The sequence below is a fragment of the Drosophila biarmipes genome, unplaced genomic scaffold, assembly GCF_025231255.1.
Source record: "Drosophila biarmipes strain raj3 unplaced genomic scaffold, RU_DBia_V1.1 ptg000004l, whole genome shotgun sequence".
Taxonomy (NCBI): domain Eukaryota; kingdom Metazoa; phylum Arthropoda; class Insecta; order Diptera; family Drosophilidae; genus Drosophila; species Drosophila biarmipes.
In genome coordinates this window covers 3,341,705-3,356,728 of record NW_026114526.1, presented here as the reverse complement: position 1 = coordinate 3,356,728, position 15,024 = coordinate 3,341,705, and the positions used below count along the sequence as shown (strand labels likewise).

General features: G+C 39.3%; 1 protein-coding gene and 1 pseudogene across 6 annotated transcripts in view; both read left to right on the top strand.

Moving 5' to 3' along the window:
* Nucleotides 1-15,024, top strand: part of LOC108032733 (techylectin-5B) — a 405,968-nt gene that overhangs the window by 109,668 nt on the left and 281,276 nt on the right. For all 6 annotated transcript variants that reach the window (XM_044091525.2, XM_050889669.1, XR_007764850.1 and 3 more), the window contains 2 exons: nucleotides 8,406-9,407; nucleotides 9,460-9,748. In XM_044091525.2, coding sequence (XP_043947460.1) covers nucleotides 8,406-9,407; nucleotides 9,460-9,748 — 1,291 coding nt within the window. Of the gene's footprint in view, nucleotides 1-8,405; nucleotides 9,408-9,459; nucleotides 9,749-15,024 lie in introns of those variants that run through there.
* Nucleotides 10,978-13,125, top strand: LOC108032723 (phosphate carrier protein, mitochondrial-like; annotated as a pseudogene).

Sequence of the window (15,024 nt, the reverse complement as noted above, 5' to 3'; positions counted from 1 at the left end):
ATCTCGGCGATCAAGGAATAAACCCATTGGATGAAGCGCGATATTGCATATTCTACAAACAGGGCATGGAGTAAAAAACATAGAGCGGACTCCATATTGATTGACAAAGCCTGGTCGCGTATTAAGTCATCAGATAGCACTTTTGGTGTAAAGGCAGCAGCGTACTTTGTTATAAATATAATGAAAGCGAGAAAAAAATTTGGGATGGGATTGAATAAGACGAAAAAATGATAAAGAAGAACACATTGAAAAAAACAAACCTTTTGACTGTTATTAATGGTGCTACTAAAACATTAAAAAACAAAAACCATTAGACATTATGAGTGAAATTAAAGTAGCACGTAAATCAATTGATCAATCAATGGATTCCATGAAAAATTTTAAAATACCTCGTGTAATAAATGTACCCAAAAATGGAGGTTTTCCACCAATCGTGCCCATCTTGACGGCCCTCCTCGCTCTTGGTAGCTTAGCAAGTGGCCGCAATTGCAAAGACAATTTATAATGTAAGAATGGCTAAAGAAGATATGGAGGAGAAAAAACGTCGCAACAGGAAAATTGAAGGTGTTTCTGTGGAAATCATCAGCCACCTAGAGAATTTGCAAAATACTTGGGTTATAGAATACAATAAAATTACGATAGCGTTCAAGACTTTGATATGTACAACTGTGGACACCTGTGCCTCGCTTCTATTTTCATTCGTAGAAGATGTGGAGCCATAACAGTTATATTTGGGTGGTTAATTTACATTTGGGGGGTTAAAAATCAATGTCTGAGTACGGGTACGTGTGAGCTCTGCATGGTATAAAAAGTGGACCCGCACGCGTTGAAATTCACAGTCTTAGTTTTTACTTCACATCGATCGTCATCTAATAAACAAGAACTTTGTTTATTCTTAAAAATAGACTAGAAGAGCTGGTAAAAGTTGACAAATAAACAGATACAGTACAGATACAGTACATATACAAAACAGCTACAGTACAGATACAGTGCACCCTTGTTCAAGTTATTACCATCCAAAACCAAGTCTATGCCATGAAGGTAACAACGGATAACAACTGTAGAACGTCCCAAAAGCTCAATCACCATCAAATCAAATCAAAGAGTTCAATAAATTTAATAAAAAGACGCTGATATCGAAGACAAGGATGCTTGAAAATGGAAGATTCCCGATCCTCAAGGCGGAGCACAAAACAACAATAGTTGGAGAATCTATTGCTCTCGAGTTGGAGGAACACATCCCCTACATGCCGAAAAGTACACCTCTCTTCAGGATAATATCATCAATCAGATTGTTGTCATTAAAAATTTGAGATTTTATGAATGAAACAATAAATGCACTTTTTTAAATATTATGAAAAAATATATCGCATTTTTTTATTGGGAAATGGTATATAAATATTACAGATAATGGCGTTTCCTAAACAGTATTTTTTTAGTAACTGAGGAGTGACTACATGAATTAAAAAAAAAAATGTTCCCTACAAAGTTTGTTAAATATACTACGATGAATATTTTGTCTCAGTTAACCAAAGCTAGGTTCGCATTGAAGCGAAAATTCAATGATCTCAAACAAGGCAGAAATCAGACGAATTTACAATTGGAGGAAACTTTTACTCCCATTACCAAACCCTCACATTAACTCTTTGAGGAAAATAAAAAACAAAATACATCTAATGTAAAAGACAGTATACAAGTAAAACGATGAGAAAGAGTTGGACGATTTATACATTACAATTAATGAGAAAGACCTCCAATCTAATCGAAATATAATTTCACGAAGGTCTTCCGATGAAAATAATTCCTATAACGAATACTTTTCACAGACGAATATAGAGGAAGATGTAGAAAAAGAGAAAAAGGAGACGTAAAAGATTGAAGAAAGAGGGGCAACACCTTCAACAATGTATAAAGAAGAGGTCGATATGGCATATCTAGAAGATAAAAATACTAATTATAATTATGATTTTAATATCAGTAATTTGTCCAGAGGAAATGTGTTGGATAAAGGTTATGGACCTAAAACTGCAAACAATTCATTAACATTGGGATATAAAGATCTAAATATTGAAGATAATAAAATAACAATTTCTAGTGGAATGAGTTGTGATCTGACTTCTGGTCTGTACTCTCTAATTTTTCTTACTAAACCTGACAACTATGATGATCATGATTTAGAGTAGTAAAAAAAATTATATTAGAAACGAATATACATAGAATAGGCTTTAATCCTAATGACCGAATCCAGGGTACACGAGCATACAAATATAGCCATATTACTAGAAAGTTGATAGACAATACATTAAATCCTACAACGTCTACTCTACTTCGCTCAAAAACAGGTTTTGGTTACATGTCAAATCCAAACTAAGTATACTGGGATGATGTTAATAAGTTAGTTTGATTGGAAATTTTGATGGCATCGAAGCAGCGGGTAATGCAATTTTTCCCATACTAGAGGAGTTGCGTGAGGAAGGGATTATATTTTAATGGGTCTAAATAGCAAGTGCACAAATGTTTTACAATTATAAACGTCATGTCTGACGACAAGTTTGGACATTTTTCTAGTCACAATAATGCAATTTTTTCCATACTAGAGGAGTTGCGTGAGAAAGGGATTATATTTTAATGGGTCTAAATAGCAAGTGCACAAATGTTTTACAATTATAAACGTCATGTCTGACGACAAGTTTGGACATTTTTCTGTTGATAAGGAAAGATCAGAAAATTTGAAAAGACCTGTTAAGTCTACTGAAGGATTATTCGTCGATGAGGACGGTAACCTTAATGCTCAAAATAAACGTATCGGGAATGAAACAAAACCTTTAGATAACGATGATCTAGCAACGAAACAATATACTGATGAGAACATCGGAAAGTTGGGAAAAGGTTGAGGAAAAATTATAACTCAACATATTAATCGTCGACTCACGAAAATTTTAAGCTTAGAAACTAAAATTGAATTATATAATAAGAGGGCAGACAGCGCTGACCAAAATTCTAGTGATTGCAAGGGGTATAAATGATCTGTGGCAAGCAGATTTGGTTGAAATGGGAGCCTTTTTAAAATCAAACGATGGGTACAGATCTTTGTTGACTGTTAGACCCATTTTCGAAATTTGGTGAGGCATTAAAGTCAAAGAGCGCTAATTATGTTTCTCAAGCCATGGAGAGAACATTTAAATCGGGTCATGGAACATTCAAAAATCTGCAAACTGCTACTGAATTCTTTAATTCGAAATTTAAAGTATTAATGAAAAGTTATTGGATAAATCATTATTCAACCTACAGTGCTCTAAAGCATCTATAGTTGAACGTTTTAATAGAACTCTTAAAGAACTAATGTAGAGAGAATTTAGTTTCAATGAAAAATATAAGTGGATAGATATGTAGAAGCAATTAATTAATAAATATAATAATCGAGTGCACAGAACAATTAAAATGAGTCCAAGTAACGTCAATTCTTCCAATGAAAAACAAATATAACGAACGTCCAATAATCACTTGAAAATATTTGTTTCAAGTAAATTCCGTGAAAGGGACCACGTTCCTATTAGTAAATATAAACATGTTTTTGACAAAGAGTATAAACCAAACTATACAACTGAAAATATTTTTTATTTATATTTTCCAAAGTCTCTATCATATTAAATCAATTGATTTATAAAATAGTTCCTTTTTAATATTTTCTTTTTGCTTTAGGTTATCTAGTGATTCCCCATCGTTAACATAGTTGCAATGTATCATCTCACTATTCAACATTTTCTTATTTTTTTCCAAACAATTAATTAATTTTCACGATTACTTTTTCACTTTAATTTGTGCTTGATGGAGCAGACTAACCCACTTCAATACTATTTTTAGAAAACTAACTGTTGTCCTCTGTCATTTATAGTGTTTGAAGTGGGCGTGTACGATAATATTGAAAATGAGAGCTGCATATTTAAAATTTTAGATTGTTCTTGCAAGGCACATGGAAATTAGAAATTTCTCGCTGTGTGTGGGTATACTTTTGTATAAGTTCTCCCGAATATACCATGTGCTCTGCTTAAATTCTAAGTTTTTTTTTCCCCTGAGGTTATGTTCTATGCGTTGATATATTTTATAAATATATATATATTATATATATTTCCCTGTTTTCTGACCTAGAAATTTTTTGTGTCCCTCGATATATGACTCTCCTTACGTTCCGACTTAAAAATTCGCCTCTAAGTGACTGAACCGAAAATTTTCAAGCTCCATGTACCCAGAAGGGTCTTTAGGCCATATTTAGGTTGTCTAAAATCTCGTAAACCCCATGTCCCTGTTCGGGCGCTATTCTGTAAAGAAGTCTCGTAGGCTGGGATATACTCAGTCCCGCCAGGGTCTCTTTACCAAAAATATTTGTAAAGATATAGGACAAAAAGGTCTAGGACGAAAATCGGTTTGCTGGCGTGAGATGTAGAGTGCCAGCCACCGGGATACGGAGTGAGAGAAATCGTTTATTCGGTGTCGGTAGTAGACTGAAAAGGGTCAGCTGTAACGCGCATTTGGGCTTGGCTCATAGTATTCGCTACGAGAAGGCAGAGAGAGAGGGGATCGATTATGGGGACAACTTTTCCCTAACGCAGAATTTATGGCCTAAAATCTTGGCATTTGTTCTGAAATATTTATATATATGCGTGGCCAGCTTGAGTGTATTCTTTTCTTACGAGTTGTATTAAAATCAGGCGATAAATATTTTATATTCATTAGAGCATTTTTTTTATTTCTTAGTTCATGTTTTTTTCTCAGTACTCGCAGGCTAACGGGTTAGGTTAGGTCATGGTTTATAAATTCTAGCCTACTCTGGTCGAAGCCGCATCGAGGCCTTCGAGAATTTCTCATTGCACGGGACTCTCGTTGGCCAAAATGCGGTTCACTCCACTCACTCTCCCGTCTCGCTCTCACGCACACACACACGAGTGTCTCCGGGTGCTCCGCTGCTGGTCCTGGGCCGGCACACTCTCGTCGAGGTCGTCTAGGTAAACTCCTTCCTGGGTCACTTGGCTCCAGTCACTCGACTGCACCACTTTTCGCACTCCGAAGGCAAAAGACTCCTGTTGTCCACATGAATTTGCTCCGCTCGCATTAAAGAACCCAGCAAGTTTCGGTCACCTGATTGCACTTTGATAGACGTCTAGTAGCCTCATGTTGATACGATTTTCATTCTAGAACTGTGTTACTTCAAGTTTGTGCCGAGAATGATATGAATTCCATCATACTTTGTTGCATAGTGACCATCATAGATCTCAGAGTCCGTTATGACTGTACTTGGATCTGCTGAGCGTTACCCAGTTTAGACTGGAGTGGATTTTCCGTCCCTGATCGAGAGGGCCTTTTAGGTATTAATGCTGATTGCCGTTACCTAAAGGGTAGTACATTCAAGAAAATTTCTTTCAATCTATTATTATCTATTTTTGTTACATGGCCACCTGGCTCTGATTTAATAATTTATGTTCCATCCCTTCTTTCTAACAGAGACTTTTTGATTGTTTTGCTTGACTTTAATTTCTTTGATTTCTTATTAATTTGCCTCCCCTGCGTTGGTAACCACAACATTCATTGCCATTCTATGTAGTTAAATCCATGTAAAAAATTTAAAGCATTTTTAAAATTGTGTTAATGGCAAAAGTAAATCATCGACATTGCCAACAACGTCTAAAGGAAACCACCCGCACACTAAACCGAATCTGAATCATCTGAATCAAGAAGCTAAAAATGCACAGCTTCTGTACATTAAAATACTTTCTTAAATCTGTAAAAAACCTCTGTGAGAGGCTCCCCAAGTCTTAGCTCTCCAATCCAAACAGTTACTCCGAAAAGAAATTCATCAGATAGTTGGGGGCGTCTAGGTATTGACGAGACAAATACATTTCAGGTAAAAGTTCTTTTCTAGCTTGAAAACTATGGTCAATACAGTTTTGGGCGGTTAGTCAGCATTAGAGTGGGCGTGACACATTTTTAAACTCAATCGATAGGTATTGATGAGACAAACACATTTAATTAAAATTTTTTTTCTATAATAAAAACTGTAAGCGTTACAGACTTTCGCGGATTGTGGGCGTTAAAGTGGGCGTGGCGACCCGCTTTCGGTGCGCAAGAAGCCGAGGCATTTGCATGCCAAGTCCGAATCTTTTACCTTTTATAGTTTCCTAGATCTAAGCGTTCATACAGACAGACAGACTTGCCTAGATCGATTCGGTTAGTGATTCTAATCAAGAATATATATACTTTATGGGTTCAGAAACGCTTCCTTCTTCCTGTTACATACTTTCCGACGAATCTAGTATACAGTTTTACTCTGTGGGGCCCTAAAATATCACTTTACTGCTCATAACAGTGAGCCACGCCCACTCTAACGCTTACAAACGGCTTAAACGCTTAAATCATTCTGCCGCCCACATAACATCCACTGAAATAGCCAGTAGGTGGCGCCGTAAAATATAGCTTTGCTGCTATCTGATAGTGGAGGCACTCAACTACAGTGTTCTTCCTTGTTTTTTTTTCATAATTCAATTATTTTAATATGGAATGGTTATAGCTATAATTAAAATTTGTTCCATGGCTGAGTTTTTGACTTGTTGCCTCTGACGATCCCTTGGTGGTATGGGGGATAAGGTGGCATGGTTGATCAGCGAGACCAAGATGCGCCTCCAAAGAAAATCCAGTGCCGGTATCTATTTCGAACAGATGATAACTTGCGGTAGCAGTCCCAAAGGCAGGCAGCATCCGAACTCAAGGGTGTTGTGTAAGATTTAACCAAGTAGTGTTCTGTGTTCGATCTTCAGTCCATAACTCGCTGTTGTTAAACTCTCAATTGGTTTTAGAATCTGATTTAGAAAAAAAGCAACATTTTTGAACAGACGAAAAAATATGTAGACTCTATTCGGTTGAGTTGTGAGCGAATGAATTCTGTTGTAACCCATGCGCAAGCTAGCAGATGAGATGAGGATTCTGGTTATCGCATGCGTTGAGGTCCAGCTAATCAACATGTTCGAAGACGAGAAGAAGAATTTATCATCTCTAAGCGTGGCTAGTTTCTAAAGTTAGTGAATTATCTGGTTGGCTACTACAGAGTTGGTTAAATTTTCAATTTGCAGTGATGACGATTAATCGTTCTGGACTTAACTTCTTCTAAGTGGCAGTTGAATGCACAATTTAATCACAGCTGTTTTTTCCTGTCCAAATGTTGAGTGAGATATCCATTCAGAATATCGTATCGCGTGACGAATAAATAAGTTGTAAATTTGCCTTTAAATCAAATTCCTCAAGTCTCAATTTCTCCTATGAAACGGAATATCGGTTTCAGCCATTAGAGCGGCGCATTAAAGTAAAACCAAATGTTTTATTGTACACCTCGTTAATAACTCATAATAGAATACCCAAATGGGCTTCATTATTATATACCATATCAGAGCGTTCTTCGACAAGAAATTTGTTTTTCTTAAATAAGAGTTGTCGTACAGAGCTACACCCAAATCCCCGTTAAATTATTCAAGAATTCGGAACCTATTCGCAAAGTCGCAGAAATCACTAAAAAATCAAGAAGGCAAATTAACTTCGGCTTGCCGAAGTTTGTATACCCTTCAGGTATAAGAAATAATAAACTTTAGTAACACAATGTGAAAGTTTTATGGTTTGTTGCTGGCTTCAGTCATATTAAAATAGGGTTTTTCATTTTTTTAACCCCTGGATGAGGGTATATTGATGTCAGTCAGAAGTTTGCAACGCAGTGAAGGAAATGTTTTCGACCCCATAAAGTATACAAACTGTATGTATTTGAATACAATTTAATTCAAAACCAAATAAAAAATGTTATTTCCAAGCGTAAGAGGTTAGATGTTAAAAAGCACCGAAGACATAATTTTCTCATATTATTTTACCACTAATTTTCCGATAGTTTTTATAGCAGCTATATGATATAGTTGTCCAATTTTGGTAAAATTTAAATCAAAAATTATTAAAAAAAGTTATTTCCAAGTGTACGAAATTATATGTTAAAAATACCGATATTACAATTTGTTTTAATGTTTTTGCCGATAGTTCCTATGGGAGCTATAAGATATAGTTGTCTGATCCGGCTGGTTCCGACTTATATACTACCTGCAATAGAAAGAAGACTTTTGGGAAAGTTTCAGCCCGATAGCTTTAAATAAATAAGAGAGCTGTTTAAAAAACACTAGCACCAGAAATGCATCTTGCAATATCATATACGTCTATGTATGTCAACCAAATATTTTATTCCATCATTGCCTATCGGCAAGGTTTTTGGATATTTGTATCTCCTACTAATTTAATGTAGCACAAGCGAGTCGCCTTGCATATTTTACATTAAAAATATCATTTTGTAATAAAAATGTGGTTTTTCCTTTCATTTTTTTTAGGGAGCAACAGTTACTAAATATTTTTGAAGTTTTAATAACCACTCTTGATGGAAAGCTTAAACGTATTGACAGCCTTGATGAAACTGCAGATCTTATAATGAAATATATGGAAACCGTGCAAAATCGGGTAGTAAACAACGTGGAAAAAACAGATTTAATTATATCTCAACTTCAAAAAATACAAAATTCAATGTCTAAAAGCATGCCTGATGTCCAATCACCTTACTTGGATTATATTAACGAAACCACAAAACTAGCACATAATTCTTCAGCCTTATTAAAGGAACAAATTGTTAAGTTGGATCGAAAAGTAACAGATATAGATAATAAGCTAGAGGGTCTAAAAGTCCAAATAGATAATAGCTTGTTACAAGTGGAGGACTTCAAAGGCGAAGCTAGCGAGAAAAAACACGTCACTTCACCTGTAAATGGCATGACAAAATCATTAAGCTATGAAGCAATGACACATATTTCATCTGAATTAAGCGACCTCCGCGATTCAACTGACAACATTGATAAAAAGTTACAGTTTCATATAAATATTGTTTCTAAAAATATTGGAAGAATGATGAGCATGATGGATGAGATTCATTTTGCTTTATATGATAGTAATGAACAATTTAAGACTTTAAATGTAACAACGCTTCAGCCACCGACAGAATCAAATAACCTTGATGTTACAACTAAAAAAATAAGACCAATAGTATCTGGAAAAATTGATGAAGTTTGGGAAGAGGTGGTAAACACAAAATCAACTGTAGATAACCTTCTTCCAAAGTCCGCAGCTCTTCTAACACAAACTCAACGCCAAGAACGCGAAATAGACGAAATCCATCAAGATATTAAATCCAAAACAAACCTTATTATAAATAACTTAGATATGGTTGAAAAACGACTAAAAAAACAGGAAAATTACGTTCAAATATTAGCTAATCTACCGGAGCATCATGATCTTACAACTAACAAATCGTTTAACCAGTTTGTGGAATATGATTCAACGAAGTAATTTTTGTCCATTTGCTTAATATATCCTCTAACCAATCTTTATTTTAAGCCACTCTATCTTTGAAGAAACTTTAAAAAGAGCCAACTCATCTTTGTCCATCTTTTATACACAACCGTCGATAGGGACTACTATTTTACCTACAACTGGAGATAATATCCAAAGTCAACTTCATGAAACGTCAATAAACACCAACGCCACTTACCATAAGGGTTCAGTTATTACTGGATCTAAATCCGCAACTCGAAAGGATGGAATTATTTTTCCAAGCATAAAAAATAAGCCAGCTGTTATAAATACCACCATTGTCAACGATATATTGGCGCTAAAGGATTTTAAAGTAAGTATAGTACTAGTATTCATTATTTATAAAGATCATTGAACAAAACGGCATTTAAACTGTAAAAATAAACGGATTCACAAAATTGTATATAAACAAGAATGGATTAAAAAAAAGAAATAAAATATATCGACTTATTTTAACCGTCTGTCGATCTCCGCTTTCTCAGTGTCCGATTTAGAATATGAATTATTTAAAAGATTTCGGTACTTTAGAGCCTGGTTTATGTAGCTTTAGGGAGTTGACCAACATTTCCCATTCAGTGAATGGAACATTGCAGCTGTGACTTTCCAAAATGCAGCAGGCGGATCTCCCGTAAAATTGGGTAGCGCCCTATACAGTGCTCAACCTTCTCCCTCATATTGCAGAGCGGGCACACAGTTTCGCTGGCTGTCACGTTTGGGATTTAGCTTAGTGGGAGGATTTCACCCCTGGCAATGAAAATGGTACGGATCTTCTCAACGGTGAAAGCGTCAGTAAAATAGTTGTAATGTGCCAGATCATAGTTAAGAGACCTATGACTCACAAGAGTCGAGCTTCTCCTCCTGCGCCCATTGTAAAGCATCGTCCAACTGAAGCGTTTCTCCGTAGGTCTCCTGAAAGAGTCTCCCATTCTATGACCCATTGCTATCGCGCCTGCTCCAAATTGGTCGCTAGAATTCGTGGCAGCCTATGTTCAGGCATGGTTACCAATTTCTGGATAAACCTGAAATGCATTTCCGCTATAAAGATATGCAGTGGCGACGGTCCTGTTTCAAGATTTAGCAGCCTGATCGGAGTAAATCTAGGTAGACGACATATTTTCTTTAAGAACAGTTTTAGAAGGCTTCAAACTCCTTTATAAGGTGAGATGCCTCAGACCTGCGCGCCATAACAAAGGATTGACCGCATTGCTGCACTAAAGTGATTGCACTTGCCACTCATAGGAAGTTTACGGCTAGTCTTGCACCTCGAAGTTTCTCCTGTAAATAGTTGTTGAAACGACCGTTGTGGTAAATTCAGGCTATCAGAGACGTATACGACTTGACCATTTCTAGCTGATTCGACCTTAATGCTCCTTAAAAATCAGAACTTTTGACTTCTCGCTTTTTATTAACAATCCCCATAAAAAAAAGTATTTGTTTGTAAAAGCAAACCAAAAAATTAGCAACGTCTATTAGTAATTAGTAATTTTACCTACATGTTTTCTTCTTCTTCATAACCGGCAAGAAATATACAATTTTTCAAGACAGTGCTGCCAACTTTTTGCTAAGGCAGCATGTTATTTGCATGCTAAGCACCGTACTATTAAAAAGTCGTTAACACAAAATTTCTTAGAATCCAGATATTTCATAGATTTTATTAGCGTTGTATTAAAGGAAGTTTTATTCTTGGCAAGCATTTGAAAGTTGATTTATTTTACAAAAACGTCTGTCGAAATAGGGAGATTTTGAAACCGAAAAAAATGACGGCTGTGACACTGAGATTTGCTAGCAGGGGGGAAATTTGGTTAGAAGAGATTTCTGTGACGGCCCCGAATATGGTAAGACAGACAGATATAAGCGTTTTAGCCATTTGTAGGCCAAATTTTATGTATAATTTTTTTACATCATGCAAAGAAAATTGCGCTGTTCAGGAAGACTAGGAATTTGCATGCCAAGTCCCACTTCCGAGATCTCAGCGTTAATACGGACAGACGAACATGGCTAGATTGACTTTGCCAGTGATCCTGATCAGGAATATGTTCTTTGACCCCCCGCCCACGAGCCGACGAGCCGAAAACGTTGCTGACGAAGTACGACCCCAAGAACCAGAACAGAAACAAGATGTTCTCCAGCTTCTTCGAAACTGCCCGGAACTCGCCATTCCGCACTCCCCTGACTGCGGCCAGATGCGATGCCGCCGCCCCGGCGGTGGATCACCAGCCGGTTGAAGGTCGCCAGATCGCCGCCGCCTCGGTGCCCGTGGCCAACAACCAGGACTCGGGCGAGTTCGGCAGCACCATGTACGTCGCCCTGTGCGGTATCGGTGGCATCCTCAGCTACGGCACCACGCACACCTTTGTGGTCCCACTGGATCTGGTCAAGTGCCGTCTGCAGGTCGACCAGGCCAAGTACAAGAACCTGTTCCACAGATTCAAGGTCACCGTGGCGGAGGAGGGTGCCCGTGGGCTGGCCAAGGGCTGGATCCCCACCCTGCTGGGCTACTAGGCACAGGGTCTGTGCAAGTTCGGTCTGTACGAGGTGTTCAAAGTACTGTACCGATATCATTGGTGAGGAGAATGCCTACCTCTACCGCACCTCGTTGTATCTGGCTGCTTCTGCTTCGGACGAGTTCTTCGCCGATATCGCTCTGTCACCGTTCGAGGCCGCCAAGGTCAAGATCCAGACCATTCCCGGATTTGCCAACAACTTCTGCGAGGCCGTGCCCAAGATGCTAAAGGAGGAGGGCGTCAATGCCTTCTACAAGGGCCTGGTTCCCCTGTGGATGCGACAGATCCCCTACACCATGATGAAGTTCATTTGCTTCGAGCGCACCTTGGAGCTGCTCTACAAGTATGTGGTGCCCAAGCCACGTGCCGAGTGCACCAAGGGCGAGCAGCTGATCGTGACCTTCGCCGCTGGCTACATCGCCGGTGTGTTCTGCGCCGTGGTGTCGCATCCCTCTGATGTGGTGGTCTCCAAGCTGAACCAGACTAAGGGAGCCAGCGCTGTGAGCGTGGCCAAGTCCCCGGGCTTCAGCGGCATGTGGAACGGATTGACTCCTCGTATCATCATGATCGGTACTCTGACCGCTCTGCAATGGTTCATCTACGACGGTGTGAAGGTCGCCCTGGGCATTCCCCGTTCACCACCCCCAGAGATGCCTGCCAGCCTGAAGGCCAAGCAGCACTAAGTGGGCTTGTCGAATCGGTTACGTTTAGGCCGGAGTTGAATAGTTGGCGCGATTGTGGGCAGACCCAGGAGCAACATACTTTTACTTTCTAACGAATTTTCGAGTTCTGTACAACCGAAAGCCTTTTGCTTATTTCTTTACAACAATACATCGATGTTGCGTGTGTGCCATTGCACAGGTACATTCCACTTTACGCATTTCTCTGACACCTCAGCTTATCCACACGTTTTTATGAATCTTTCTTACTTTAAACGCTAAACATTCTAAGCTACACTCAAGTTCAAAGTATTTAATTCCATAATCGAATACTATGTGCTACATTTAACCCTTTGTGTGTCTAGTTTCCCCTAGAAAGTATGTCTGTATGTTGTACCTTTGATGGCTAGCCCCCTTGTTTTCCCCTGCCCGCTGCCCCAAGCCCGACAAGGCCACACAAGCGAATATGATATTAATGCTGTTTCAATTGTCTGATCCGCTACCTACAAAAGCACTCTGAATGTATAAATTATAAAATTAATTAATCCGTGAGCCGGCTGGCTGTCCGTCTGTAGAGAGGGTGAAGCTGGCTGGCTGATCGTCTGTAGTTGGAGGTCGGTTGACCGTAGTTGTAGCTGGTAATACCAGCTGCTGCGTGTGTTGTAAGTGGCCGGTTGGCCTGTGTCATCAACAGTAGAAGTATGACGATTAGGTTGAGAGGGTAAATGCCCTCTTTTAGCCCGCTGGCCTAGAGACTCAGACTGGGTGTAAATTCAATAAATCAAATACGGCGATGGCCGGAGTTTCAATTCGTGAGCGTTAGCTCTTTATTCTTTAAAATCAAAATGAGAACTGAACTTAAAGCTAACATAAAAAGGGACTCATAGCGGCCACTCCAATGGGTAGTGCTTGCCGGCTATGCACGGGCTTCCGGCCAGACGCTGTGTCAACAATTTGGCCGGAGCGAGCTTTCGGACGATCGGTCATTGCCGTCGCCCGGTTAACTTAGTTAACTACTCCCCCCTCAGAATTTAGGCCGTCCTCGGCCGACCCTATTTGGGCGATCATATCTGCTATTTGGACCGTAGCTCTCCTGGCCTGGATGACTCGCCGATAGGTGAAGCCGACGCAGATCAACGCGCAGCATACTGCTCCTGCCACCAGTACTATCTGATGTAAATGATAGTCGTTGATATTCTCCCCGACTCTCTTGATGTGTTCCAAGTTACGCTCACTTAGGCGGTGAAGGTATGGAAGACTGAGGATGTTGTGCTCCATAGTAATATTCAAAGAGGGCGAGCGGGCTACTCCTGGGACCCTTTTCTGGGCCCTGTCATTGTTGACATATCGGGTTTCATTAACCATGGCACTCTCAGTAAATGTAATGAGATGCGTGCCTCGTATATGGATGTAAGTGCCATTATCCACACTCACACGTGCCGGACGATCGTTTACAATTATGATGCCTTCATCTACGTGAGTAATTGGATGTAGATCGCTGTGCTGGATGTCACAGTGCGCTATGCCTCCAGCGTGGAGCTCTTGCGCGCACGACCTTCTAGACGCCAGCTGGCAAAATGTGGCTCCAGGTGTTGTGGAGCAATTGTTGACCGTGTGGATTGCTCCATTGCAATCTGCTATTATTTTGTCCTCCAGCCTGAGCATCGTGTCATGATGGGACACAGGAAAAACAGTGATTTTAATGCACGACGATTTGATTATGGGAAATTTGATAACGAAATACAAAAGGTTAGCGGACTGTAATATTTTAACGGAAGCAACGGACAATAAGTCTTTGATGGGGGTATCTGTGGGCTCTTCTATCCATATATCTTCTAGGTCTGCATGATCTAGTATACTAGGGCTCACAATGTTGGCCTTAGCTAGAGCTATCGCTAGTAATAAGTTTTGCAGCTCCATACTAATCATTCTATTTCGGGATAGTAGCATCTCATAAAGATGCCCCGAGTCAACTTGGGTTCCCTTGGCCGACCTCAGAAGTTGATTGACGGTGAAAGTAATATTATTAATTTGGTCTTGTACTTTACTATTGATGTTTATCTGCCTATTGTTTGCATTTATTAATTGGAATTCATTGAATTTAATTTTTTCGAAATCCTCTGCATCTGGCGTTCCCGCCACTACCTTTAACGCCGCTCCTAGGAAATCCAAACTCCTAGCTACTCTGTGGTGGATGCTCAACGAGTCGAGCAGGTCACGCAGATGAGCGACATCGACACTCAAAAGTTTCTGCATGTGTGACTGGGGAAACATGCTGGTCATGCCATCCGTTTCTTCCACCACGCGCCTATATTCTGAGAGATTCGCCGAGTGTGTAACGGACGCGAATTCTTCCCAAACTAAAATTCTACCATCAATGATGGGAATATATTTGGCCTGCGAGTAGTCCGTGACGTGCCCCGATG